General features: G+C 39.8%; 2 protein-coding genes across 4 annotated transcripts in view; one reads left to right on the top strand and one right to left on the bottom strand.

The window, feature by feature from the left end:
• WRNIP1 (WRN helicase interacting protein 1) overlaps positions 1-813 on the bottom strand; it is a 120,695-nt gene extending 119,882 nt beyond the window's left edge. Inside the window, exons 1-2 of one of the 3 annotated variants that reach the window (XM_063451796.1) lie at positions 763-813; positions 1-323 (exon numbers count right to left, since the gene is read on the bottom strand). The exon at positions 1-323 is cut by the window's left edge and continues 324 nt beyond it. In XM_063451796.1, coding sequence (XP_063307866.1) covers positions 1-282 — 282 coding nt within the window. In that variant the 5' untranslated portion in view covers positions 283-323; positions 763-813. The other 2 variants (XM_063451797.1, XM_063451798.1) reach the window with 2 other exon arrangements.
• Positions 1-27,139, top strand: part of MYLK4 (myosin light chain kinase family member 4) — a 143,919-nt gene that overhangs the window by 22,726 nt on the left and 94,054 nt on the right. Inside the window, exon 2 of the mRNA XM_063451794.1 lies at positions 6,821-7,082. Coding sequence (XP_063307864.1) covers positions 6,821-7,082 — 262 coding nt within the window. The remainder of the gene's footprint in view (positions 1-6,820; positions 7,083-27,139) is intronic.

Genomic DNA, 27,139 nt, shown 5'->3' with positions numbered 1-27,139 from the left:
AGGTTCTTCAGACGGTCCATCAGAAGATTTAGGTTTGTGAAAAAGAGGAAAGTTGGGTGCATTTGAGAGCCTCTTAAGAGGTTGGGCACTTTCTGACATCCCTGAATCCTCAGGGGAGGAGAGGCGTCTTTTCTTACTTGCCACCCCCTCTATGGGCTTTACTTGCAGGCAGTTATCAAGGTGGGAGTTGATAGCTGTAGCTAATAATTCCAGGTCACATACTGGACAGTGTACCAATTTATCTGTGCTGTCATCTGTCGGTGTTCCTATAGCATCATCCATGATAACCTTTCACACCTACAGGGGCAGAAGATTTATGAACTCTGTGGGAAAGATAAAAAAAAAACTAGAAAGGTGGGCTGAATAATGAAAACATAACACAACAAGCCCAAACTCAAGCAGTCAGTGGTCCTAATAGCACTCCTTATAATATTATCACCAATACTGCTAAACAAGGGGGACTGCCACAAACAGTATTTACACAGTCATGGGTGGCAGTAACTATTATTAATTTAATGCAGACTCCAGGACCTTATAGCAGACTGCTCATATATGATTATATAAAATATAATGACCAGGAGGCGCTGTAATCCTTCACACACACCTGTCACCTAGCTGACACCCCACCCCTTCACTAATCTGTCAACAATCCCAAACAACAGGAAACCTATTGAATGTAACCATGTGTCTGCCCCCACGAACAAACGACTGTAACTTGTATAGAAATTCCCGCGAAATGCAGCAATATTCACACACACACACCGCTCTTCCTGCTCTGCCTCTCACTTGTCAATGGATGGGCGCAGCCCCGGAGCATGATGGTAGTTGCAGTTTCCTGCGCATGAGGAGTACGTGTTTTGTGAAAAGCGACGATAGGACAGCGAACTACAACTCCCAGGGTGGCAGCGCGCGCCAGAGCCTGGAGAAGGTTCGGGGAGCGTCATGCGTCATTTGCTCAATATCATGTCCCCGGCTCAACTTGTGACCTGGCAGAGTTAATCAGTCTCTCTCTGGGCGGTCTGTCTGCCGGGCTCCACTTACATCCCTGCGGTGTATTACACCGGATTACGCCATAAATCACAACCTTCATCATTTATGTGGACAAATAGGGCAATGCCAGCTGTGCAAACACGAGGTTTATGTATTTCTAGCTAAACTAAAGGCATTGTCACACCTTTGTATCATGGTTGGGTGGTGACCATTATGTCCTTTTCATTATGGACTCCTCTAGAAGCAGCAGGTAGCATTGCTATAACATCATTGCAATGTATGAGTTATGAGACAGATGGAAATACATATTTTTTTAACCCATGAGTGACCAGGCTGTTTTTCAGTTTTCTTACTGTTAAGAACCAGGGCTGTTTTTACGTTTCCGCTGTGTTTGTGTTTAGCTGTAACTTTCCTTTTACTCATTTACTGTACCCACACATATATACCGTTCTTCTCGCCATTAAATGGTCTTTCTAAAGATACCATTATTGTCATCATATCATATATTCTACTATAACAGAAGTTATAAAATATGATGAAAACTTTTTTAAAAACACATTTTTTATAACTTTGACCCCTAAAATCTGTTGCGCATCTACAACCGCCAAAAAACACCCGTGCTAAATAGTTTATACATTTTGTCCTGAGTTTAGAAATACCCAATGTTAATGCTAGTAGTAGTAATTACAGCTCCGTTAGGAGCAGACAGTGTCATCCGAACCGCCAGTACCCCAACAGTGTCCCCACCAACCTCAGAAATGCCAAAAGTTGAAACCAGAAAATCCAATACAGAAAACCAAAACACACACTTAATATCAATAGACTGTGATGGAGCCTTATTCTAAGGACGGATTGGACAACTCAATCTTCTAGACCAGCGTCACTAGAGTGATGCCTAACTGTATGCCAATGGAAAAGACAAATCCATAGTGCACTCAATAATGTCCCAAAAGCAGTTCCTGATTTTGGTGCTACAGACTAAGGATACAGCAAGACATCCCAACATCAAACAAAAAAATGAAAAGGTGGGCAACACCTCTTCAAATTGAAAGTAAATGTAGAAATCCACACATACAGCCTGGACTTGGGAACCACCATCTATTTGACTGTCAATCATTATTATAAATATAAGAAAATAAATATCCAGTCACACCTGAGGATTCTTCTAAAATGCAGTCTTTTTATTTTAAAGAAGGAAGTATTGACAACGCTTCGACTCTTCTCTGAATCTTTATCAAGTTTTTTTGCAAACAATCATCATTATAAATACTGCCCTTTTCTGAATTGGAATATATATATATAGAGAGAGAGAGAGAGAGAGAGAGAGAGAGAGAGAGAGAGAGAGAGAGAGAGAAGAAACTGAAACTCTGTATCAGCTCAGCAATTTTATTTTTTATTTTTTTTGCATTATGTACTGTACTCTATCTCTTTTGTCACTTCCTAAACCTTTATTGTACATTTTAAAATAAAACAAACCATGACATTAAACTTTTTTAACACAAGTTATCATTGATTTTTAATATTTCTTAAATAATGTAATTCCCACAGAAGTGACAGTGCCACTTAGAGGTACTTGAGGTACAGGTTGCAGTTTTTAGTTGGAGTTGCCACCAAGCCAGTTTTCCACAGTTTGGCAAAAATCACCAATAATGTTTCCAGAGACATAAAGGCGTAACAATATTTATACTTTTATATGCTGGACAAAAGGCAACTGATTACAATCTCGTTATAGTGTTGATAATCAACCTAGTTTAAAGGTACAAAGCTAAATTTACTTGAAAATGAATTAGCTCTATTGCATTTTCTACATGTGGCTTGTATATATAGGATTGGGAAAGAAATGTTTGGCTTGCTTTGCATTGGCAGGAGTGAAAGGTTTCATTTGGCATGTTCTGGATCAACATTCTGCAAGATAGTAGATATTGCCAAGCCCTACAGACTGAACTTGATGCACCTTGTGTCATCTTTCAGTCTAACTTTCACTGTAACTAAATTTGAAGTCTATTTACATCCCTATGTTAACTCTCCTTTGCCAAGAATGGTAAAAGTGTTGAAAATGTTTGAGACATGTAATTAGTTAACAGCTTTAGCAGGCAATGTTAGTATTTTACTTTATTCATTTAAACATTTGTTAAAGCCTCCATGGTGCGGTCACGGAATATGGATTGCATTTTCAATCTCCATCATGTTTAAGAAGTCAAGTAACTCAACTCTTTACATTTACTCTATATCACTACTTGTGCGCTCTGAAATCATTTATTAATGCTGCATCTGTTTGTACCTGTTCAAACTTTAAGGACACAGGTTTTATTCCCAGAAGAATTAAATCAACCTTCTGTCTTTCAGATGTAAAGCTGAGTAAAGTAATAGTAACATCTATATCCCAGGACATATTTGAAAGCAATAAAAGTCTCCAGTCTCATCTAGTCTTATTGGTAAAACACATTAGTTATTTGTTATAATAATAATAATAATAATAAATGATTCAAGTGATGTATATTGCTCATGTTAGATGTCGCAATAAATTGCAGAAGATAAGGATATTGTTTCATAGACTCCCAGGCATCAAAAGCAGTCAAACCGCCAGATGTATCTGGTTGTATCAGAAATCAAATATGTTAATGTGACAAAATCTAAACATGTTAAAGGACAACTATAGGCACCCAGACCACTTCAGCTCAATGAAGTGGTCTGGGTGCTAGGCCCATCTAGTTTTAACCCTGCAGCTGTAAGCATAGCAGTTTAATTCAGCCTCTAGTGGCTGTCTCACTGACAGCCGCTAGAGGTGCTTCCGCGATTCTCACTGTGAAAATCACAGTGAGAAGACGCTGACATCCATAGGACATCATTAAGAAATGCTTTCCTATGGACAGTTTGAATGCGAGCACGGCTCTTGCTGCGCATGCGTATTCGGCGCTGACGTCAACTGAAGGTACCTAAAAATACGCGATGTGCCTGCAACCATAACCACGGAAGAACTTCCACATTACCGTAGGCGCATGGTAGCATCACTTCTACCACCGACACAGGCCAAAAAAGTTATGTTCGATGGTATATTTCGCCTGCCTAAATCTCCATGAGCCCCTGCTTCAGATGGGAGCGATATCCTAGTCCTTTGCTCCCTTGCGCAGGACAAAAAAGCTCTCCTGGGGCGGAGCCTAACCAGCGACCAGAGAAGACGTGCACTCCACGAGCTCCGGCAGAACAGGCACAAAAACGACAAAACGAGCAAAAATGCCACTAACCTCCTGCAAGGGGGCCCATCGGTCGGGGAAGACCGTCCCGAACCGACTGATACCGAACCCGACACCCGGGACTACCGGACACAGCAAAGGCAGCGTGGGGCCTACCACGGGAGGCGGCAGAGAAAGGCGGCCACCTTCCAGCAAGATGCACACAGTCGCCTGCGAGCATGGAACACTCCCTCCCCCCCCTATGGACCGGTGAGGGACATCCCGGTCCCTGCCAACAGTTGAGCCCTACGCCCAGCACCCTCCGACTACACCCGCGACCAAACCAAGCAAGGCGGGCGGTGGGGCCTCCAAAATGGCGGAAGCATATGGCGCAGCACCACAAGACACCTGCAAGCCTGCTAGGCACACGACCCCAGTTGCCTGCAGGGGCTCATCCACGACAACCGCTCAGCAAGAACCACAGAGAAGGAACACTGGCACCCATCTCCAACCACACTCCCTGGAAGCACTTGACCTACTCTGCTCGAGCTTCCACACGGCACTACGTGACAGGGGAATGTCCTACCTCCAAGCGGCCCAAATGGTGGCATCATGGCTCCGACCGGTGACCCGCCGACGCCTCTATGGATCCCCACTGCAGACCTTCAGGGCGGTAATCCGACAACGCACGAACGGAAAACCGCAAAGGCGGGAAACACCGGGAGCCGGCACCCACACTTCCGCACACCAAAGCGGGACCCGTGTACAACCTGCTCCACGCACGGTAGCCCCGACAGCATCCGGCCAGCAAAGCGTGACTCGGCAGAGGAGAAATGGGGGTGCCTGCCGCGATGACCACCGAGCTGCAGCTAAGATGGCTGCCAACGAGCAAAAAATTAGAAGCCAGCACGACACGCCTTCACCCTCTACGGTCGAGGCAGCAACATGTGCCACAACACGGAGGTCTACCTTATTGCTCAGTGCTGGAGCTACATCCCAGTCACGGTACGCCACGGCAGAGACGCGACTCAACGCACGGACGGAGAGCTGGAGGGTGAGCCTGGAGAAGCCTGGGCCCAACGACTGGGAGGCCAAGACCCAGGAGAAAACTTCCATCGGAGTAAGCTGTGATAACAGGAACTGCCCCTCTATGGGCATCGGCTGATAGACTGATAAACTTTACTTGCTGTACCACAGAGCCCACAGAGCAAGCAGCTTAAAGTGACATTCACATTATTCTCATGGTTCCTAAATTGTTGTCCCTACATTGTTGCCCCACTGTTCTTTTGCGCACACTGTAGCTTTGCCTGGATTGCCTACCCACAGTAATCATTGACTCTACCATCTCTTGCATACTACTGTAGAGGCCATTACTGATAGCCTGTTAAATATACACCTTTATGTTTGCCTATTGTAACCGGGACGCATCCCTTTAAACTTACTCAAGAGGCTGACGACATACCTGTACTACCTCACCTATAAGCGTCACCCTAACCTATATGCCTGCTAATTTGCTATATAACACACTCAAGTAGGTCTACCAACAGGTCTAACTAACTAACGTTGAAAATGCTGTACACTCACTATAGTCACGTTGGAAAGCCTGAAGCTATCCTACTTACCCTTTAAAAATGCGTGCAATTGCAACACATAGTCTAAATGCATGTACCTGAATATGTTGTCAACTCTCAATTCTACACATAGCTTATATGCAAATACTAGTTCCTGACACAGCATACTAATATCATAACTAGATAGTAAAACGCTATTGTATCCATGTTACGAATATACCTAAGCATCCTAAGCGACGAACACATATAATGCTTAACACTCATCCTATCCCCATATAAAAAATGTGCTGCATTTAACATGTACCTCTATGTTCAACTGTTAATTATAAGCTGGAGGATTGCCTTTGGGGTACCTCTCATGCATCTGTTCAAAGCTTATGCACTACAAAAATAAAGAATTTAAAAAAAAAAAAAGCTCTCCTAACGGCCCTGCGGAACAAGACGACCTACCTGTCTGAGGACACAGAGCTAATATTCTAGCAGGATCTCTCACGGTCCACCCTGCAATGGAGAAGATCACTCCACTCTATCCACTGAGAGCAGCAGGCATCACTTATCGCTTGGCAACGCCGAGATCTCTGTTGGTGGACCAGGATGGAACTACCCGGAGCCTCTCCTCTATTGAGGAAGCACCAGCCCTGTTTCGGGCACTGGGACTACCAGAACCAGACAGGGCAGCAAGAGCCAATACGGCACTCATAGCTTGGATACAACTACCGTTGTCCCGGTCTTCCCACAATCACAACTGACGACACAACTGGAGACTTGACTAAAAAGCAAGCTGACACTCCTTCAAGTGACTGTGGGCTGCATAATAAGTTTATCGTTTAAATTTGTTCATACTGCATTTTTTTCTGTTCATGTGAGAAAATGAAAACCTTAAAGGTCTAGTAGAGGTTGGTGCCGCTCCCATTGGCCTTAATAAAAGAAAGAATTACAAAAAAAAATAGCAGAGTCTATATATGAAGTACCGTAAATATAACGTAATACAAACATAAATTATTTACATTGTATGATAAAGTATCTATTAAATTCCACTTTTTCTGTTTTTAATAGTTTTAATTATTTATTTATTTATTTCCACAGGAAGATGAATGGAGAAATGGAAGGTTATAAATGCAGTCTAATCAGTGATGATCAAATGAGTCAAGGCCTCAGTGACAATGGAAGCATAAATACACACCTTTGTATGTCTTTAAAATTCATGACACTGCAACAAATCAACACCTGCTACAATAGTGAGGTCGAGGGGGAAGAATCATGCTCCCATTTTCAAAACGTGCAAACTGCGTGCTGCATTTGGGAAGACAAATCTGCAGACTCTGAGACAGACTCAGACAACGAAGAGGTAATATGGTTTACATTTCTATTTTTATTAGCACATTCCAAGCATTGATGTGTTAGTTATTTGATTATTAATTCACAAACAGGGAGATAATTGTGTAATATATAAGAATAGCTCACGTTCTTATAGGTTTTCCACGCCAAACACTGAATTCTGGTGAATTGAAAACTGATTTGCAAAATAGTCTGTCTGTGACTAGATGAAGATTTGTTGCTGTCTGTGACTATAGATGAAGATTTGTTGCTTCAATTTAAACATTCAGTTTTTAATTCGCTACACACACTCATACTATATTGATCAGATGAAGCCAGACATTTCTTTGCATCTTAATTACTAGTTAATTCCAGGTGTGACCTTCATCCAATTCTACAGATCACATACATCGAACAAAGGGAGGAAAAATATCAGTGCTTAAAATTTAAAGTTAAATGCACACAAATAAGAGTTAGGCAATGTCCATTATCTCGTCATGTAATTCAGGATGAAAAGGAACATTGAAGTGGGGCAAGATATCAAATCCACTATGTCCTTTTGAAAACATGCTGGTGTAGAGACATCTAAAAACAAATTACATTTTAATATGAAGCATCATAGGTTAATTTAATACTCATTTTGAAATGTTCATAAAATGTACGGTAAATTATATGAACATTGATGTATTGATAAGAGGGTCAATATTTTCATTCAGATTCTGTAAATTAGAGCATGTTGAGATATGAAACAAAGGTCAAAACACCTGCATAGGTAATCATTCTGCTCTGGTGAATTGAGGAAGACTACTGCTGCTTTCAACACCATCCCAGGAAAAACTCAAATAGTGAGACGAAGAAACACATTTAGAGGAGGAAGGCCATATGTAAGCCAGTAAAAGGGTCATGTAGAACATTCTGTTGATTGTAAATTATTGTAACTGATTCAAAATGAATCAGCACTACTGAAAAAAACTACCCTTAGTCTGCCCCCTGTTTGATAGTAGATGGCATCCCATTACTACTGACTATAATAAAATTCAAAGGAAAAAAAATATGCTACGGGCACCCTAATATGTCCTAAATTTGATTAACTTATCAGATTCATAAATATAGTAGTGATAAGGTTCCTAGATTATCACACACAGGATTATTCATTAGTGTGGGAATTTTTACGGTATTTTCAGATGAACTGAAAACATAGGTGACTTAGAGATTTTTTATAATTCAGTTCTCACTTTATTGAATGCCTCTGCCAGTCTTTGCAATGCCTGCCATCTTCCACAAAGTGGTGCTGTTTTCAAATCAGTCTGAAGAATCATCCGTTTGTGCATGTTGCAGCATGTGAAACCTTCCCCTTACATCAAAATAGAAATTCTCTGTCCACAATGAGATGGATAATCATAAAAGAGAAAGGGAAACTATCCTACAAGAGACACATTCCTAGCAATCACATATTCAAGTATAAGACACATCACTTATTTTGTAAAGTTAGAATTCAACATGAATTTCAAATTTATTGTCAAAATATGAACTGGAAAAAAGGTCAGCTATGCTTCCAGTTTTCCATCTGTATTTTCCCTTTAGCAAATAACCCTGCAAGTGCAAAACCAAGTGAAAATAGTGCTTAGACTAGCTAACAAAGGACTTTTCAGTTACAGGGACAGTAAAGCCACCCAGATCACTTCATCACATTGAGGTGGTCTGGGTGCAGTATGCCTGTCTTTTTAATCCTGTAAGGTAAAACAGTGCAGTTGTAGTCCTGCCGCTTCTGTGACACTGGCAGATTAAAACTCAATCACGTAAAGCAAAAGCCCATAGGAATGCATTGAATACAATGCTTTCCTATGGGGAAGTTTAGATGCTCATTAGATGTGCATGTACATCTAGTCCCCAATGTTCTTCTATGAGGAGCATTGTATTGGACCATCGCAAAGAAGGGCCATGTCTCCGCTGAGACATTGCTGGAGGTAGAGAGGTCAGCAGCTTCAAAGGAGTCTTGGTGTTGGGGGAAAAAAAGTAAGTACAACTTTACTTTATTCATGGTTATGACACACGGGGGAACCAATATAGAACTTGAGACTGAGACACTATAGTGTTTGGAATACAGATTTGTGTTCCTATAGTATTTCTTGTAATAACAGATTCTGTTGCATTCACTTCTGCATTGTCATACAGTCAATGTATCAATGTAGTATACATAGACTCCAAGTTAAGCTCCTACATACATATATTTCCTTCCACTATTTCCCGCCATAGTCAGGAAAATATGCCTTCTTATATCTGTAAGGTGGAGGAAAAAAGAATACTGGAAGCTTGCAGTAACTATGCTAGCCTATACCAGCCTACCATACCAAGATAGTCAGCTCCTAATCTGCCAGATCCCTAAGCCATTCAGTTAAATTCCACCAGAACACCAGAAGATGTGCCCCCGTTTCTTAGGTCCATGGACTTACCGCTGACATCGGAACAAAATTGTATCCATATGTAAATGGAGCTACATGGCAATGGCACTTGAAGGAGTTCACATTTCAGGAGTGTGATTAAACCTCATAACCACTTGATTTATATTTACTTCATTATAGCATAGCAGGTAACCTGACGGGCATGCTGCCAGGGGTGCACTTTAGTTCACCTTTTGGGGAAGGGGAAGTTTGTACTGGGTCTGAGGAGCAATCAATAGTTTTATCCACTTCCCAAGGTCTGGTTGGGAGACCTTGGGTTTGGTTGCCAGTTGGGTCCTGATAAGAGGAATAACTGACCTGAAGTCAGAGGACCAATCACTTTCCTAGAAGGCACTTGCTCCAAATATTTGTGGCATGCTGGCGACTGTACTAATTTTGTTCAATGGTCATGATAAACACAAGTATCAAAGTTCAGGTGGTCCTATAGTCTCTCACAAATTTTGTCTAGCTTGACAGTAGCTATAATATCAATTGTGTCACAGTAACTCAATAATTTGGGAACAATAGTGTCTGGGCTGCCACATAGGTAGGTCTCACATGGGGCCACCGAGTCTGACAATAGTTGTAAACGTCCAGGAGCACTCCCTTATGTAAATATGTTTATGTAACATTGGAGCGTCTGCCTGGACTCACAGCTTAGCTGCTGCTCTCACCTTATCTCATGATCTCAATGCATATATAAATTGCCACCATAGAAGTTCATATGCATTCCATAATCATGGGACATGGGGACTGACAGCAGTAAAACTAGTACTTACGTCTTAATATTTTTGTAATTTAGCCTGCATGCCAGTAAGTGGTTTGCTCCACCTTATGCCCAGATCACCTGTATTCCTTAAATGTTTCTATTTTATGTTTCTATTTTTGTTTATTGAATATATATTCTAAGTTTGGATTATGTATCTGGAAAAGATAAGCAGCTAGTTTACGGTGGATTTACATGATGTTCTCTAGTTTAAAACTAGCTGTACTTCCCAAGGCAATTCCCTACTGCAATTGTGACTATATACTTTCATGGCACATGCTTCAAATCCCAGTTGCACATTAACTGTTGATCCTACCTGTTCCACCAGTCTCAGTACAAGCATACATTACTATACTAGTGGTTTGAGTGCACTTCACAGTTGTGGAATAGCTGGACAGATGCTATACCAGCAACTACATACAGCATATTTTGCTTCTTCGGAATACATATCTCCAGTACTTCCTCCACATCATATGACTGAACTCACTGTATTCCTCACATGTATATTTAGTATTTTTTTTTATTTTTGACTGGGTAAAGAGGGTGGCCTCATTGGATGGCTCTCACGTGGGACTTCCTATTCAGGATGTAGTTGTAGATGTTAAAGGTCATATTTATTTATATTCTAGCGACGGGTAGGCTGTTCATATATATTGAGCATCAGGGGGCGCCAGTGTAGGTTGATTTGCAAAAAGTTAGTCATGATTCTCCTGTTGGTGAAAACATGTTTACCCAAGTGATTCCCTTTACCTTCTTGACCAGAAAGCTGACCTAGATGGTCGGTATCTTTTTGTTAAAGGTGATACAAACTCTGGACTCTATATCTTCATTTCTGTGTATGCTCCCAACTCAGGTCAGCACCTTTTTGAAAGCCTCAATTGCCTTACTAGACTATTTTCAGGAAGTAGTTGTGATAGTGCCACCACCATATCGCTTAATCATCAACGCCAAATTAGCAAAATGTTGAATTGCTTGCATCTGATGAACAGCTAGAGGGCATTGCATCTGGAGGGCAGGTATTAGTACTCCACAGTCTATGGCTCTTACCCCAGAATCGATTATCTTTTTTTGAATAAGGAATTCCTCTCGTGCTTCCAGATGTGGACATAGGTGCTGCGTCATGGTCAGAATACTCCATGGCTTCCATGTGCAAGCCATGCCCCCTTTTTAAGTCACTTGACTTAATTGAATGATTCCATGTTTCTGTACCAGAAATTACCCAAGAAGTAACTTCTCACACATTCACACAACATCTTGTCAATAATGACCACCAAGAAGTCTCGCTAGTGACCCAGTGGAAACACACAAATGTGTAGTACAAAGACGTCTCATCCCCTTATGTTAGCAGCATACGAAGACTCAGTCAAAAAAAATGTGAGCTATACTTCAAAACATTGCATAGCTTGAGACTAAGCACAAACAAACGCCATCCAGAACACATTATCGGGAACTTTCCACCATACTGATGCAAAGACATTTCCTATCCCTCCAAAATTTACTCCACGAACATTCAAACAAGTGCGGTAGACTTCTCACTAGAATGTTGAGGAAATGACAACAAGGGTTCCATATACATTAAATAAAACAAAGGGCGAGAAATCCCACATCCTTTCCTCGCAGTGGGACTTCACCGATCTATTTAACATAAACTCGTAATCATCAGTGGCTGCAATCACTGCAAAATGTGAGAAGATCAAGAACTATGTCTTGGGGGGCGGGGCCTGACCGCCAAGCAGAGCGGACGCTAATCGGATCAGCTCCTGCTACTAGAGGCAAAAGATTGCGATATAACAGCCCCAAACCTACCTAAACTCGAAATATAAGGCTACCGTGATAGCGGTGACGCTAAGGGGCTTCTAATGACACCAAGCATGCAGAGCTACCTGAGAGATTACTCCGATCATCCTACGAAACAGGCAGGCGCGGGAGAGACGGCCGCTCTCCAACTGCCACACAAGGCTGGAAGGCTGTATACGGGCCCACGTCCTCCCCCCTATGGACCGGCGGGGGTTATCCCGGTCCCAGGAGGCCGTTCACCTGCTTTAAGGCAACAACTCCAATGTAAGCTAACTAATCCAGACATGGCGGACCACGCACACAGGCCCTCGGCAACGACGCAGCAAACCACAGACGACAGGATCAGCGCCATCTTTGAGGCCTTCTGGCTTAGGCTGGAGAGGAGACTGAGAGATTATCCCCGGTCCACACAAGGGAACTCACCCGAGAATGACCAAGAGGGACTCCCAACCGGGCAGGTACACACCAAAGCCCAAAGCCAACGGGACAAACCTCGGAAGCCTCCCAAACCAGAAGCTCCACCCTCTGCCGACCAGCAAGGGGCCCCAGTATACGGGAAGAGAGTGATACCTAACCACTCTCATGTCAGGGGCCACCCGAAAGCTCGGCAACCATCCACAACTACTTACCCCACAGCCGCGGTGATGTCGCAGGGGCAAGGAAAGCCTGGCCACACCGCACTCCTTCCTGGGCCGAAGGCCCCCCGGAGAACACCTCCACGGCACCAGCCACACTGCCGGAAGCCCAACCGTCGCAGGCGATGGCGAAACACCCGAGCTCTCCAAGGCGCCCAACAGAGGGGAGACCCGGCCTCAACTACGAGATACCGTGTCTGTGGCCCGCAGGTGCTGGCCTTCATACCGGCCTGGGGCTGGGGTGCTCAACCCCTATATCTACAACCCACCAAACTCCTGCTGACTCGACCAGCGCGAGATGCCAGCCTCCCCAGCAGGGGCATCGGCTGACAGATGGCCCGCCGGCCCGAAGCCCCACTTCCTGCCGCCCACAGCCGAGAACACCTTGGGGCACAACCAGGACTGTCCATGCAGTTACCATTAACTGAGCTCCCACTGAGCAGCCTTGTTTACTCTCCTAGATCAAAGCGCATGGGACTGGCTTCGGAGGGTTGGTGGGAAATCCAGTCTGTGCCTCAGCATGTTTAGCAACCTCTAATGGCTACCCACACCAGGACATTGCTTTCTAGACGACTATGTCGGCAACTAGTGAGTCTCATTGGACTTCATCGCTTAAATCTCCCTACATGCCCCAATGATGTGCCAGCTATTAGCAATCGTTATACCCCTAGTGTAAAAGTCACTATATAGCCTGATACCCAAACAAGAGTCCACAAGAGACTTTGTAAATCCTCTGTTGCCTAGCTAGCGGGCTGATATCGGTTCGGTAAACCGAACACCCTTCTTAACTGAATTAGTTCACCCCCATGTGTACATGGAGTGTCCTCGTGGTCCACATGCTTGCTATAGGACCTATAGATTAAATGAGTATACTTAACCTGATCCTTAACGTTAACCCTTACGCAATAGATATACTAGCTTACCGTGATGTTACTATTATATTACGAAATAGTGCCTGTTTTATCTTGCCTACAATGTTATATTATCTGTGTAATCCATTACTAGTCAATCGCTGTTGTGGCACAGCTCCACGTGTACGTGGAGTGTCCTCGTGGTCCACATGCTTGCAATAGGACCTATAGATTAAATGAGTATACTTAACCTGATCCTTAACGTTAACCTTTACGCAAAAGATATGCTAGCTTACCATGATGTTACCATTATATTATAAAATAGTGCCTGCTTTATCTTGCCTACAATGTTATATTATCTGTGTAATCCATTACCAGTCAATCGCTGTTGTGGCATAATGTACTTGCATGTTCATATATGCACTGCAAAAATAAAGAATAAAAAAAAGAAAGAACTATGTCTTGACCTATGTGCACAACAGTCTGAATGTAGAAACAGCATCTTTGCTGGAAGTGATATTAATATTGAAAAAGTGATATAACTTCTAAGACCTATTAAGACCTCTAAAATGGGAAGGCTGCAGGACCAAACGGATATTCATTAAAATACTACAGTTTGGAGAGATCGTACTACCACATCTCATGGCCTCCTTTGACTTCCTTATCCAGCAGTGTGTGTTGGGAAGGGACTCCCTGGCAGCATATGCTATTATTTATAAAGCGCCAACAAATTCCATAGCGATGTACAATGGGTGGACTAACAGACACTTATTTGTAATCAGACAAGTTGGACACACAGGAACTCAGGTATTCAGGGCCCTGCTCAATGAGCAAACATGCTAGAGGTAGTGGGGTATAGTGACACAAAAGGTAAGGGTAGGGTAGAAAAGTAAGTTGCTAGGATAGTATTCATTGAGGGCTTAGGGTTTTGTTTTGATGACAGTTTCAGGAGAGGAATCAGGGTGCGAGTGGAAAACCTGTTCACAGTTTAATTGATATGCTTTCCTAAATAAGTAAGTTTTCAAAGATTTTTTGAAGGAGTGGATATTGGGTGAGAGTCTAACGGAGAGGGGAAGGGCATTCCATAAGAAGGGTGCAGCCCTAGAGAAGTCCTTAAGGTGAGCATCAGAGGTAGGAGTATAAGCAGAGGTTAGACGTAGGTCTCCAGCAGAGTGTAGGGGCCTAGACGAGTAGGCGTAGGGGCCTAGTGAGGATAAGTAGCTGGGAGCTACATCACCGATTAATGCAGAATGTCAACATCCAGGCTTGCACTTCTGGCTGCGAAGCCCCAATTTAGCTAGGAAGGTTCCTACGTATTGTGTCCACTCGTAGGTGAGGCTTGTGGCAAAACTTCAAAAAGTCCCAGATTTAATAATTTTATCAATACAACTTGCATAACTATTTTATATTAGCGACACCCAGGAACGTTGGCCAGACACCCAGAGTGTCCGAGCTATGTATAATAAGACCCCTGCACTTACTCTGGAAGATTCTAGAACTCTGGGCAGTGTGCCCAGAATATTGCAACATCATAGGATATATATTGTAGTTCAATGATCAATATATTTATATATATAAATACACAGTATCTCACAAAAGCTCATCCCTCACATCTTTGTAAATATTTTATTATATCTTTCCATGTGACAACACTGAAGAAATGACACTGTGCTACAATGTAAAGTAGTAAGTGTTATTGCCAACAGTTTATACATTAATGGCTGTGTGTTGAGTTATTTTGAGGGGACACCATAAAAGTATCTGGATACATTCTTGGAAAAAAAATATTCATTGTAAGCAATAACAGACGATAGATAGATAGATAGATAGATAGATACAGGGAGTGCAGAATTATTAGGCAAATGAGTATTTTGACCACATCATCCTCTTTATGCATGTTGTCTTACTCCAAGCTGTATAGGCTCGAAAGCCTACTACCAATTAAGCATATTAGGTGATGTGCATCTCTGTAATGAGAAGGGGTGTGGTCTAATGACATCAACACCCTATATCAGGTGTGCATAATTATTAGGCAACTTCCTTTCCTTTGGCAAAATGGGTCAAAAGAAGGACTTGACAGGCTCAGAAAAGTCAAAAATAGTGAGATATCTTGCAGAGGGATGCAGCACTCTTAAAATTGCAAAGCTTCTGAAGCGTGATCATCGAACAATCAAGCGTTTCATTCAAAATAGTCAACAGGGTCGCAAGAAGCGTGTGGAAAAACCAAGGCGCAAAATAACTGCCCATGAACTGAGAAAAGTCAAGCGTGCAGCTGCCAAGATGCCACTTGCCACCAGTTTGGCCATATTTCAGAGCTGCAACATCACTGGAGTGCCCAAAAGCACAAGGTGTGCAATACTCAGAGACATGGCCAAGGTAAGAAAGGCTGAAAGACGACCACCACTGAACAAGACACACAAGCTGAAACGTCAAGACTGGTGTAGCGTTACTCACCTTTCCCAGGGGCCGGCCGCGGTCCTCTCTTCAAGCCGCGTGCGGTCCTGCGGCTGCATGAGCCGCGCGCGGCTCATCCGACGCTTCAGACAGGAGGGCGGGCAGTGACCGCGAGATGCGGTCACATGTCCCGCCTGAATCTAAGAGCGCGCCGCGAGTCTCGGGCGCGCTCTTAAAGAGACAGTGGGAGCCTAAATTGCCAAAAGGCTCCCATTGGCCCCTGTCATCCCACACACCCCATACACTTACCTTTTGGGGGTGTAGAAGTGACAGGAGCCAATCACATTAGTTTTGAACCTATTTATACTTACCCTTTTCCCTTAGTTCCTTGCCATATCGTGGTTTCTGCTACAGTTCCCTTTAGCGCTTGTTGTGTTCAGTTGTGTTCCTCCGTACTTGACCTTGGCTTTGTATTCTGACTTCGTTTTCGCTTTATCCTTGTCTTTTCTGTTTGCCGGCTTGCTGTTTCCTGTGTACCAGACCCCGGCTTGTCCTCGTTTACGCTGTCTCTTTGTGCCCTTGACCTCGGATTGTTCCTGACTCTGTACTTCTTCTATATACGTCGAGTCCGGCCATTCTAAGGTCCGGTAGACGTATCTCTCCTCTGTTCTGCCTTCTGTTTAGCTGGATCCTGTGTGTAGGGGTATATTCTCGTTACATTACGATAGGGCCATGGACCCCGCAGATTTAGCTCAACAGATGGCGTCTCATGAGGCTAGATTTGTAGAGCAGGATCACCGAATGGATCAGATAGCCCAGGCTCTTCAGACGCTCTTAGCTAGAACCATTCCATCAACCACACCTAACCCTCCTACACCCCTTCTTCCTGAAGTATCGACTGTGCCTAATGCTACGGCCCATTTAACACCTCCTCCTAGGTATGGAGGGGATTCTAAGACATGCAGAGGGTTCATTAACCAAATAGAGTTTCACTTTGAGATGTATCCACGTTCATTTCCCACAGAGAGGTCTATGGTTGGGTTCTTTATGCACCAACTTACCGACAAAGCACTTGAATGGGCAAATCCTATTTGGGAAGCTAATGGACCTATGGTGCATGACTTTCACAGTTTTCTTACAGCTTTTCGCAGAACTTTTGACACTATGAAAAGGTCTAAAAATGCCGCAAGAGCATTAATGAGAGTTAAACAGGGTTCTAGGTCTGTGGCTGATTACGCTATACAGTTTCGTACTCTTGCCTCACAGGTAGATTGGACCAACAATGGGTTAACTACTGCCTTCATGGAAGGCTTATCAGACTCTATATTGGATGAGGTAGCAGCTAAGGAGCTTCCTGTTGCTTTAGAGGACCTTATTGACTACCTCTGTAACCGCTTGCGGTTCCCTTATTTACCTCTATAATGTCTTAAAGCATAGAACTTAGCAGGGCTAACCATACAGATATCTTAGCCATAATGTTATATAGTTAGTAAGAGATCCTCTATTTAACATATGTAAATAATTGAGAATACAATATAAAATAAGGATTGTCTTGGAAGCCATAGATTTTGTCTTTTAGATATTTATTATATAAAAATATAAATATAGACATATAAAATCCATTATAGCAGAGTTTATAAGATGAAATTAAATGCTTGCAAATATCATTAATAGGTTAACATACCCTTCTGAACATGTCATCATGTCAGCCTCTCAGTCATTTTAAGATGGAGCAGCGTCTGTCTCCAAGTCTCTCCTCTGTGTGTTAACATTTAAAAGTACACTTATTTATACCTTAAGTGTCGTCATTTTAGAATCACCATAGTTCATATATGAAAAAGTAACTTGTCTTCTTTAAATCAATTTAGGACCTCCCTTAATTTGGCAAAGATACGAGGCCATAACTAAAGGGTGCATACGTCATGGAAATTTTCCTGACTTAGTTCAAGATGGCATCTTAAAGTCTGAATAGCTTATCTGTTGTTTATACTAAGACGTAAGTGCACAGTCGCGGGAGATTCCCGGATTTGGGGAAGTTCCATTAACTTGGGGTTACCACAGTATATTGTGTACTGAAAGAGTCGTAGCATAGCCTTGAATCTTGTTTATGCATTATTGTTATTGTAATTCGTCTGGGACAAAATGGCGCAAACATATTATGCACTGAGATTATTGCTTAAAGAAACATCTATGAAAAACAATATGTTCCATTTCTAACACCTTGTCAATTTGCAATATCTCTTAAAGACAAAGTACACAGTTTAAGAAATACAACATTCCATTCTAAAACTTGTAATATTTGCATTTGCCCATAACACCCTCTCCATTAAACTGTGGGCATTGTAGAGCATTTCTTCCTTAAATTAGTGAACCAAAGTTCTCCAACAGTCTAGGTTTTTTTTTTTGTTCTCCCAACATCCTTGATCATTGTTGTAACAGTAAAACATCCGTAGTGTGATCTTTGCCTGTAAAGGTGGTTGATTAAAATGAGCAAAGCTTTTGTCTAGGAAATAATTGAAAAGAACACAAAGTTCCAGAGTAAGATATTCTTGGATGGATCCAGATACGAATTGTAATCCAAAGTTAAAAGTAGTAATTGTATTTGTAATCCAAAGTCTTTAAAGGCCTGTAGAAGTTTACATTCCTTAGATACATTGCTGGAAGTTGTGTTTGTAGAATACCCGGGTATTTGTTGTAAAGTATAGGTTGTAGAGTCCAGCTTTCCAAATATTTGGCTAGAATTGGTTGCAGATATTGAATCGGCATCATCTGTTATCACCGTGGTGATGGTGTCGGTATTTGTCTCTGTCTTTGCTTTTTTTGTTTTGTTTTTTCGTGAAATACCTTTACACCGATTATGATGTGTATAGATTAGATACTCTCCGATATTCTTTTACGGAATAAATTAATTGACAGCGTTTCCAAGACATCCAAGACATTGTCTTAAGTGACATGGTTCCCATTATAGTAAATGTTATGTTGATACAGCAATCGAAGTGGATTCTCAAGAACGCCTCTTTTTGCTGTATTGGAATCTTTGTAACATCTCAGTGATAGACATCTCAATGACATCAGGTGCTGTTGTGCTAAAAATGTTAACAGGTAAAATCTGTGGAAAAATCTTTACATTTGTTATACTTTGTATAATAATGATAGATGAAATAGTAACATAGTTAATCTTTCTAGTGTTTTGTTTTAGAGATAAAACCATTGTATATGATTTAGAGATATAAGGATAATATGAAACAGTATTTACCGCCTTTGTTCACAATGGTAAAATTACATTATCTTTAAATGATAAAAAATACTCTTTTATTCAAAATGTCTCAATATATTTAGAATAGTTGATAATTGGAAATATGACATTATTTATCTTTCTTTGTCCTGTTAGGGAGAAGACAACTTATTCCCTAAGTTATGGTTTTTTTAATATAATAACTACAGTTATTAGTGGCTTAAAATACCAGAAACACCCAAATATTGAATTTTATTTTTATTTTATTTTTTTTACCAAGATCTGACAGCCATTGTGGAAAGTCACGTTCGTAAGATTGGATGCTTAACAATGAGAATCTTAATTTTTTAAATATATTTACCAGCGGCTGTTGGGTGTAACTTAAGATGATTTGGATTTTTTTATTATTTCTAAAAGTGAGTTAAGAAAGCACTTAGATGCAATATTGAAGGTATTTATATTTTAACTCTACCTTTGTATAGGTGGCTTTATGTACCTTTAACCATCAAAACCAAATAACATTTCCCTGGTATTTGAAAAAACGATAAAATATTTGATTACGTGTATTTTAATATATATACATAGAGTGGTATGGATGTTGAATTTATATCTTTGACATCTTTTCACCAGTTTGCAATAGGTGACCTAAATGATCAATTTCCAAAATCATCATGTATATCACCTGGACGGGTTAATCCATAATACTCTTTGATTTCCATTGGCTGGCCTTAGCTATGGCAGACTGAATATGTTTATCATTGTAAATAAACTTTATGATAGTTGAAGTAAAGTTTCTGCCTGTCTTTCAGTTAAGTTTTAACTGTTGAAGTACTTCACTTATATTAATTATACCACTTTGCCAACTTATACGGATATCGTGTAGTTTCTGATTTAATAAGAACAGTTCACATTTTCTTCTAAAGTTTAAACGTTATTGCAGTTGTTATTGTAATCATATGATCTTTAACTATCATGATTCAATTATTCATCTGGGTAATCAGCTGTTATGCTCTTACATGTATGTCTAATATATTTGTTTGTAGGCCAGACTGCAGCTGCATTTGGCATTTTAGCACTAATTTTCAATTGCGTTTCAGATATTCACAAAGTCTATCCACCTTTGTAATTAACACATTATGTGTTTATTTTATACCATTAATTATAGTATCTGTATTATATTACACGTTGTCACTGACACATTTCTGATACAGGGAAACAAATAGCATGATTGCTTTAGTAATTATATTTTTTCTGTCCGTGCACCACATTCCTGCAAGTCCAGAATATAGCAAAAATCCTTTGTCGTTTGATTCTATGGAGCCATTTAACGTTTTGATTGGTATAGTTATACCAAAAGAGCAAGGAGTACATCGGTAGATCACATCTGCAACAGAACCATGACAGATTCCTTGTTGTATCAATGTCTCTGTGTTTATGTTTACAGGAGTTCCTTGCTTTGCAGGTATGTAGATAATATGTAGAGTTTAAGAAAACTGCAAATCGTGCTTTAGTACAAGTGTCCCATGATGTAAGGTTTCTGACAGATTTTGCTGGTCTTTTATATTCCATTCTCTTGGCAGGGCATCTGCTCTTAGTAGGCCTGTGTTGTTATTATTTATTAATTGCATCAAGGTTTCTTTCGTTAATTGATATGTTTCTTACGAATTCAAATTCATATGCCACCAAATGTCATTGTAAAGTTCATTGTTACAGAATATTGTTCCAGCATGGTTTTCACTCCAGTAGGAAATCTATATTCCTCTTCTTCTGCTCCTTCCTATTAACCACGTTTTCTGAGTTGTAGGCAACAATCTGTGTCTTGTACTGTGAGGCGCTTTGATAGTCAATCAGGTTTTCTCAGTACCATGTTCCATCTTGAGAAACAGCTGGGTGTTGACAATTATCAGCCTTTATTTCTTTTTCCGGTCATCTTCTGTCTGGATAATAGCAATGTCCAGAATTAACATAGCACTTCTTTTCAGCATAAGAAGGCTGTTTGCGGTAGTCATTCAATGATAAACTATATTGCATAGTCTTTTCTTACATCACCCTCATAGGTGCATCCAAAGTCTTTCACAAGCATCCGTCCCGTCTTTTTCTGTTTTCAGCATGCTTTGCCATCATCGTTGAGTCCATTATTAGGATTTGTAATAGTCCAATCACATCTTTCTCATGTATAATCGTTTTTTGGAATAATCTCAATAGGTTCCTTGTGAAATACCAGTGTAGGTCACATTAGCAATCATTGCACTGTGAGCGGTGTCTCTCCTTTTGAGATAGTTCTTGGAGGCAGTCCTCACGATCAAAGAACTTGTATAATGTGCAGTCCAAGTCAGTTCAGGTGCTTCCTGCTTGTTAACATAATCCCAATGCATTTTTAAATGACAGCTAGGGTTGATGTTATGATAATGCTGCAGATTGTAAGAAGGAGACACCATAACCAATTTTCTAGCATCCTTTTGCTTCCATCTTTGCATTTCTTTCTTACTGTATAAGATAATTCAGGTTCAGTCTCTGTTTTCTCCAGTCTTTCTTATAATGATGTTGATGATTCATTTTTCATACATTCCATGTTCACTGGAATCTGTCTGTTCATCCTTCTCCTTCACATTTGCAGGTTCAGATGTCAGATCACGATTCAGTCTGTTACGTGGCTATGATTCTGGTGACTTTTCTGTCGTCCTCTATTTGTTTTATCTTGTCATCTTTAACAGCATTCACTGTGTCAGTCAGTGATTCTGTGAACATCTTGGAAGTATTTAGCAGGTTGTAAAATATAAAAACTCACTGTTCTCTGTTGGCTCTGATTGTTCTCTGTAGTAAAAGTTCTCGCAGTCACCCTCTCCAGGACAAGCTGGCCAACAGTAGGAAATAGGTGGTGGTGCATGGTGAGGTGGGCTGGAAAAAAAAATTCCCTAAATTTCTCTTATAGAACCAATGGTTCTAAGCTCTCCCTGGTGCAGAAATATGATTGTCAGTGGAAAATGTGTAACATTTCATATGGTGTCTCACCATTTGTATCATCAGGTATGTTGTGAATGCTCATCTGTACCATAGGAATAAATAGATACCACTGTGTGGGGCAAGCAACTGGTAACTTGGTTAATAATCATTTAACCTCAGCATTTTCCCAGACCACAACCCCACTACTTTGGGGGTGGTTGGGGCACTGAAATCCCAAAGTAACCCAAATGTGGTTGCCCAGTTTTAGGTATCCTTTGCAGTAACTGCAGGACCACCATCCAAATGGATGGCCCTGGGATTATCAAATGCATACTAAGGAAGTGAGACTAGAAAACGTGGTATCAGAGGTGGCACTTCGCACAGGATATATCCAAGTAAACCTGGTACATGCATCAACACATACAAAAACATATTTATAACCATGAGATGTTGGCAAACTTCCAATGTATAGTAATTCAAAAAGTACGTTAGATATTAATATTTCAATAAACAGTACATCAGTAATGTGGCAATAAGCAAATGCTTATGATTACTAAACACATGAATTACAGTATTTCCCATATTGGGCCACCAATATTCCTTTTCAGGAGTCAGAAGTACATTACCTCTCTCTATAAGAGCTTGTCCTAGCCATGAAAAAGCTTTTGGGCAAGTCTATCTTTCCTCTATAGGAAGAACAACCAACATATTACCTTCAATGGTTATTATGTAATTAACCCCTCTAAACGATAGGAGTATTTATACGGATACCAGGTGGATAAGGTCTGGATATCCTTGCAAGCATAAACTCTGCATCATGACTGAGAGATAGGGTATGCTTTTGTGATCCAGTGACCACAGACACATTGCATCAAAGTGCCTGTTAACGGCCAACTATATGAGGAGAGGGCCCATGCTTTGTTATAAGCATGTCCATACACGTATTACAATGCCAGGCTTTCAATTTGTTACCACAAAGCAATATGCAGATGTGGATATAAACACACGACGTATCGTAAGAAAAACTGTTTGAACACCAGACTGAGACTCGAGATCAGTTTACAGTGGACCAAAATAGATAAATGAAATCCTATCAATTAATATACTTCTAATATACTTTCTTTAAATTACTTTATCCTCTGTATTAACTATGAAATATTAAAGTTAAAACAATAACATTTAAAAGCCAACTTTTAGTGTGGATAGGAATTACAAGGCCGTTCGTAGTGTGAGATAAAGAACAGCTTTTTTAAAATCCGAATAGTCTGTGAACACAAAATGACCTTGCGCTGAATATTCACTTGCAGGGGAAAAAAACAAAACCTTTTTCTTTTCTTTAGTAAATTAATTAATTAATTAAACATAGTTAGAAACTCCCTCAAAGTCCCGATGACTTTGCAAGAAACATGTCGTCCTTAAATACTGGGTAAGTCTATTAAACAGTGAAATAGTATTTTTACCCTGTATATTATGTCACAGCTATAATGTGCAGTATAACAAACTATGTTATAAGTGTTGTGCAAACTGTTCATTAAAAGCCAGTGGTCTAGCGGGCCATAGAATATTTATTTATTTATTCTTTAAAGCTCTGACCTCAATCGGTAAAGCAATATTGTAATGGTGTCCATTGCAATCTGCTGTCTTACTTGCTGCTGTCAAAAATTCTGAATATGTTCAGAGATTTCTTGGGCAATAATAAATCCCCCCAAAACAACAACTTTGCATTTATGCTAAACTTGCCTGTTGTAAATGTATTCTGTATATTTCTTGACATAAGTACTTGTACTTAAATCTGTTTAACAAAACTGTTTATATTGTGGTAAAAATATATATATATTTATTATTATTTATTTATTTTTAACATTGCTTAATTTTTAAAGATACCTGCATATTTAATGAAATATCCTTTATATGTCTTTAAGGCATAAATATCTGCAAATTAAGTTTATATACAAAATGCATGTTCTGGATGTTCCCACAATACCTCTTCTATTATTATATTTTTTATTTTATTTTATTTTAAGTGTGAAATCTGATTCCTCTTAGGATGAGCACCCCTCCTCAGCCCCCCAGTTTCAGAGGCCCCTTTGGAGGTGACCACAGAAAAGTATAGATTCTATAAAATAGATGTGAGGGGGCTTTGGACAGTAAAGTCACTTTAATTATACTTTTCATATAGCAGATATGTGATATGCAATGGGATTTACTATATCAGAGCATTATCACTTTAATTGACACTGCATTATTCTTTATGCATTATTATTTTTCTTTTTTTCTTAATTGTTAATGTATGTTTAGAAAATTGCAGGCTTTGCAATATCACATTAATTTTGCATTATTATATTTACAATGCTCCTACAACTCATTATTATTAAAATTAGCCTCCTTCAGTATTAGCACTATCTACCACTGGAATTATTGCAAGATACACCAATATGTGGTGGAACTGAATCCTCATATATGAGATTTGAAACTGTATTTTTATTTCTACGCTGTGCCCTAATCAGTATTTATATACATAATTGCAGCAGCATATAGCTTTTAAAGAAGCAATTATTTCACCCATCATGTGTGGTTGACTGTGGACTTTTTAAAAACCTATTCTTTATTTTTATTTTTTTATAAATCCGTTTCTGGCTCTGAGAGAGCAGGCTGCTGAATGCTCTTATTGCCTGGTCTATGTACATTTATTTATAAACAACATTGGTGTATTTATTTTTTATTTTATGAAAACCTAGTTTATGAAATTCACTGAGATTACATGTGTCTGATCTGATTACAGTCAGTAGTACAATATCATTGTTCTAATTTCCTTACTGCTAGCAATACAGGTACAGTGGGATAGTACCACTTATTTAAGTAAGCTTTCCCTTTTAAAATTGGTGGATTTTAATCCTGCCATTGCAATAGACTAAAGACTGTACCTGAGTAAGCAAAGTCATTATGTGCAGGAATTGTGCACGTTAAATAGTAGAATACTTATGCTATTCTAGTGAATTGGGCTGGCTGCTTAACACATCATTTAGTATCTTTTGGTCACATTTAAAGCTGTAAATGTATTTAACATTTTATTTAAATAAGCCTTTAATAAGTTCAGTTTAAAAGTTATCAGAGATCCTGTATAGTTACAATTTTATTTTGCCCTGATTTATTTTACATATATATTATTTTTAATCATTTTATAAATATTTATTTTTGCAGAGCATTTAGAGAAGCAAAGGGTGTATAACCACCTGTTGCCCTTTTTTTCTAGGAGGGTAGTATAATTTCAACTCTGTTAAGGAAAAAATATGAGCTAGTTATCATATATTATATAAAATATATGCTGCAGTGTACTGCATTGTACTGCACTGAATATATTTAAAAGCCATGTCTTTCTCTTTATGGCTGTATGTAATAATGTTGTTCATAATTTGGAATATAAAACGACAACTTCTCAATTCCTTGGAATGTTTACATGTCTCCTATCTCCGCAACCTTGGCTGGAAACTCCAGACTCCAAAAACAGTTATGCTGTTATAATTTCTGATTTTTAATGAACAGCTAGCGTAACTGACAATATGGAAATTATCGCTGTTTTATAAAACTTTTCTTATATAGTGGACATTAGAATCCAGAATGCAGTAATGCAATAATTAAAAAATCCTGTCTGTCTGTCGCTTATGTGGCATGAATATTTTCATTAAGCCATAATGCAATTTTCTTTGCATTCTTGGAATTAGACTTCAAATTTCATCGCTCTCTGTCTTATCACTTTTCTTTTGACAACATTTTGCATTAATCTTTTTCCTGCGCATGCATACTACGCAGCTACAAAGAGAACATACCCCTCTGCCTGCAATCCACTGTCCTGGAACTAATGGGCAATGCTGTGCTGGTGTATTAGGCATATCAGGGAGTTTACCAAATATGTATATTTGCTCTCTTATGATATTAAGATCCACAATTTCAGCATTGTATGCTAATTACAATGTACCTGTCACCAGAACTTAAAGTGCATTGTACAAGTTCACATTAAAATCATCTCTAATGATGAAGATCTCTCTCTGAGTCTGGGCTGCAAATAGCTCAATAGATTCTTGATATTTCAAGACTTGTGCCATGACAAAGTATTGTGTCTTCTCTTACGTATAAGAGGTTACCTAGGTATTTATTATTTTTTATTTAACGCTTCCAAGTACAAGTCCCTTCGTGGTCGCCAACTGTAACCGCTTGCGGTTCCCTTATTTACCTCTATAATGTCTTAAAGCATAGAACTTAGCAGGGCTAACCATACAGATATCTTAGCCATAATGTTATATAGTTAGTAAGAGATCCTCTATTTAACATATGTAAATAATTGAGAATACAATATAAAATAAGGATTGTCTTGGAAGCCATAGATTTTGTCTTTTAGATATTTATTATATAAAAATATAAATATAGACATATAAAATCCATTATAGCAGAGTTTATAAGATGAAATTAAATGCTTGCAAATATCATTAATAGGTTAACATACCCTTCTGAACATGTCATCATGTCAGCCTCTCAGTCATTTTAAGATGGAGCAGCGTCTGTCTCCAAGTCTCTCCTCTGTGTGTTAACATTTAAAAGTACACTTATTTATACCTTAAGTGTCGTCATTTTAGAATCACCATAGTTCATATATGAAAAAGTAACTTGTCTTCTTTAAATCAATTTAGGACCTCCCTTAATTTGGCAAAGATACGAGGCCATAACTAAAGGGTGCATACGTCATGGAAATTTTCCTGACTTAGTTCAAGATGGCATCTTAAAGTCTGAATAGCTTATCTGTTGTTTATACTAAGACGTAAGTGCACAGTCGCGGGAGATTCCCGGATTTGGGGAAGTTCCATTAACTTGGGGTTACCACAGTATATTGTGTACTGAAAGAGTCGTAGCATAGCCTTGAATCTTGTTTATGCATTATTGTTATTGTAATTCGTCTGGGACAAAATGGCGCAAACATATTATGCACTGAGATTATTGCTTAAAGAAACATCTATGAAAAACAATATGTTCC

The sequence above is a fragment of the Pelobates fuscus genome, chromosome 4, assembly GCF_036172605.1.
Source record: "Pelobates fuscus isolate aPelFus1 chromosome 4, aPelFus1.pri, whole genome shotgun sequence".
Classification (NCBI taxonomy): Eukaryota; Metazoa; Chordata; class Amphibia; order Anura; family Pelobatidae; genus Pelobates; species Pelobates fuscus.
The sequence above is the reverse complement of the archived record's forward strand: the minus strand, read 5'-3'. Positions and strand labels throughout refer to the sequence as shown.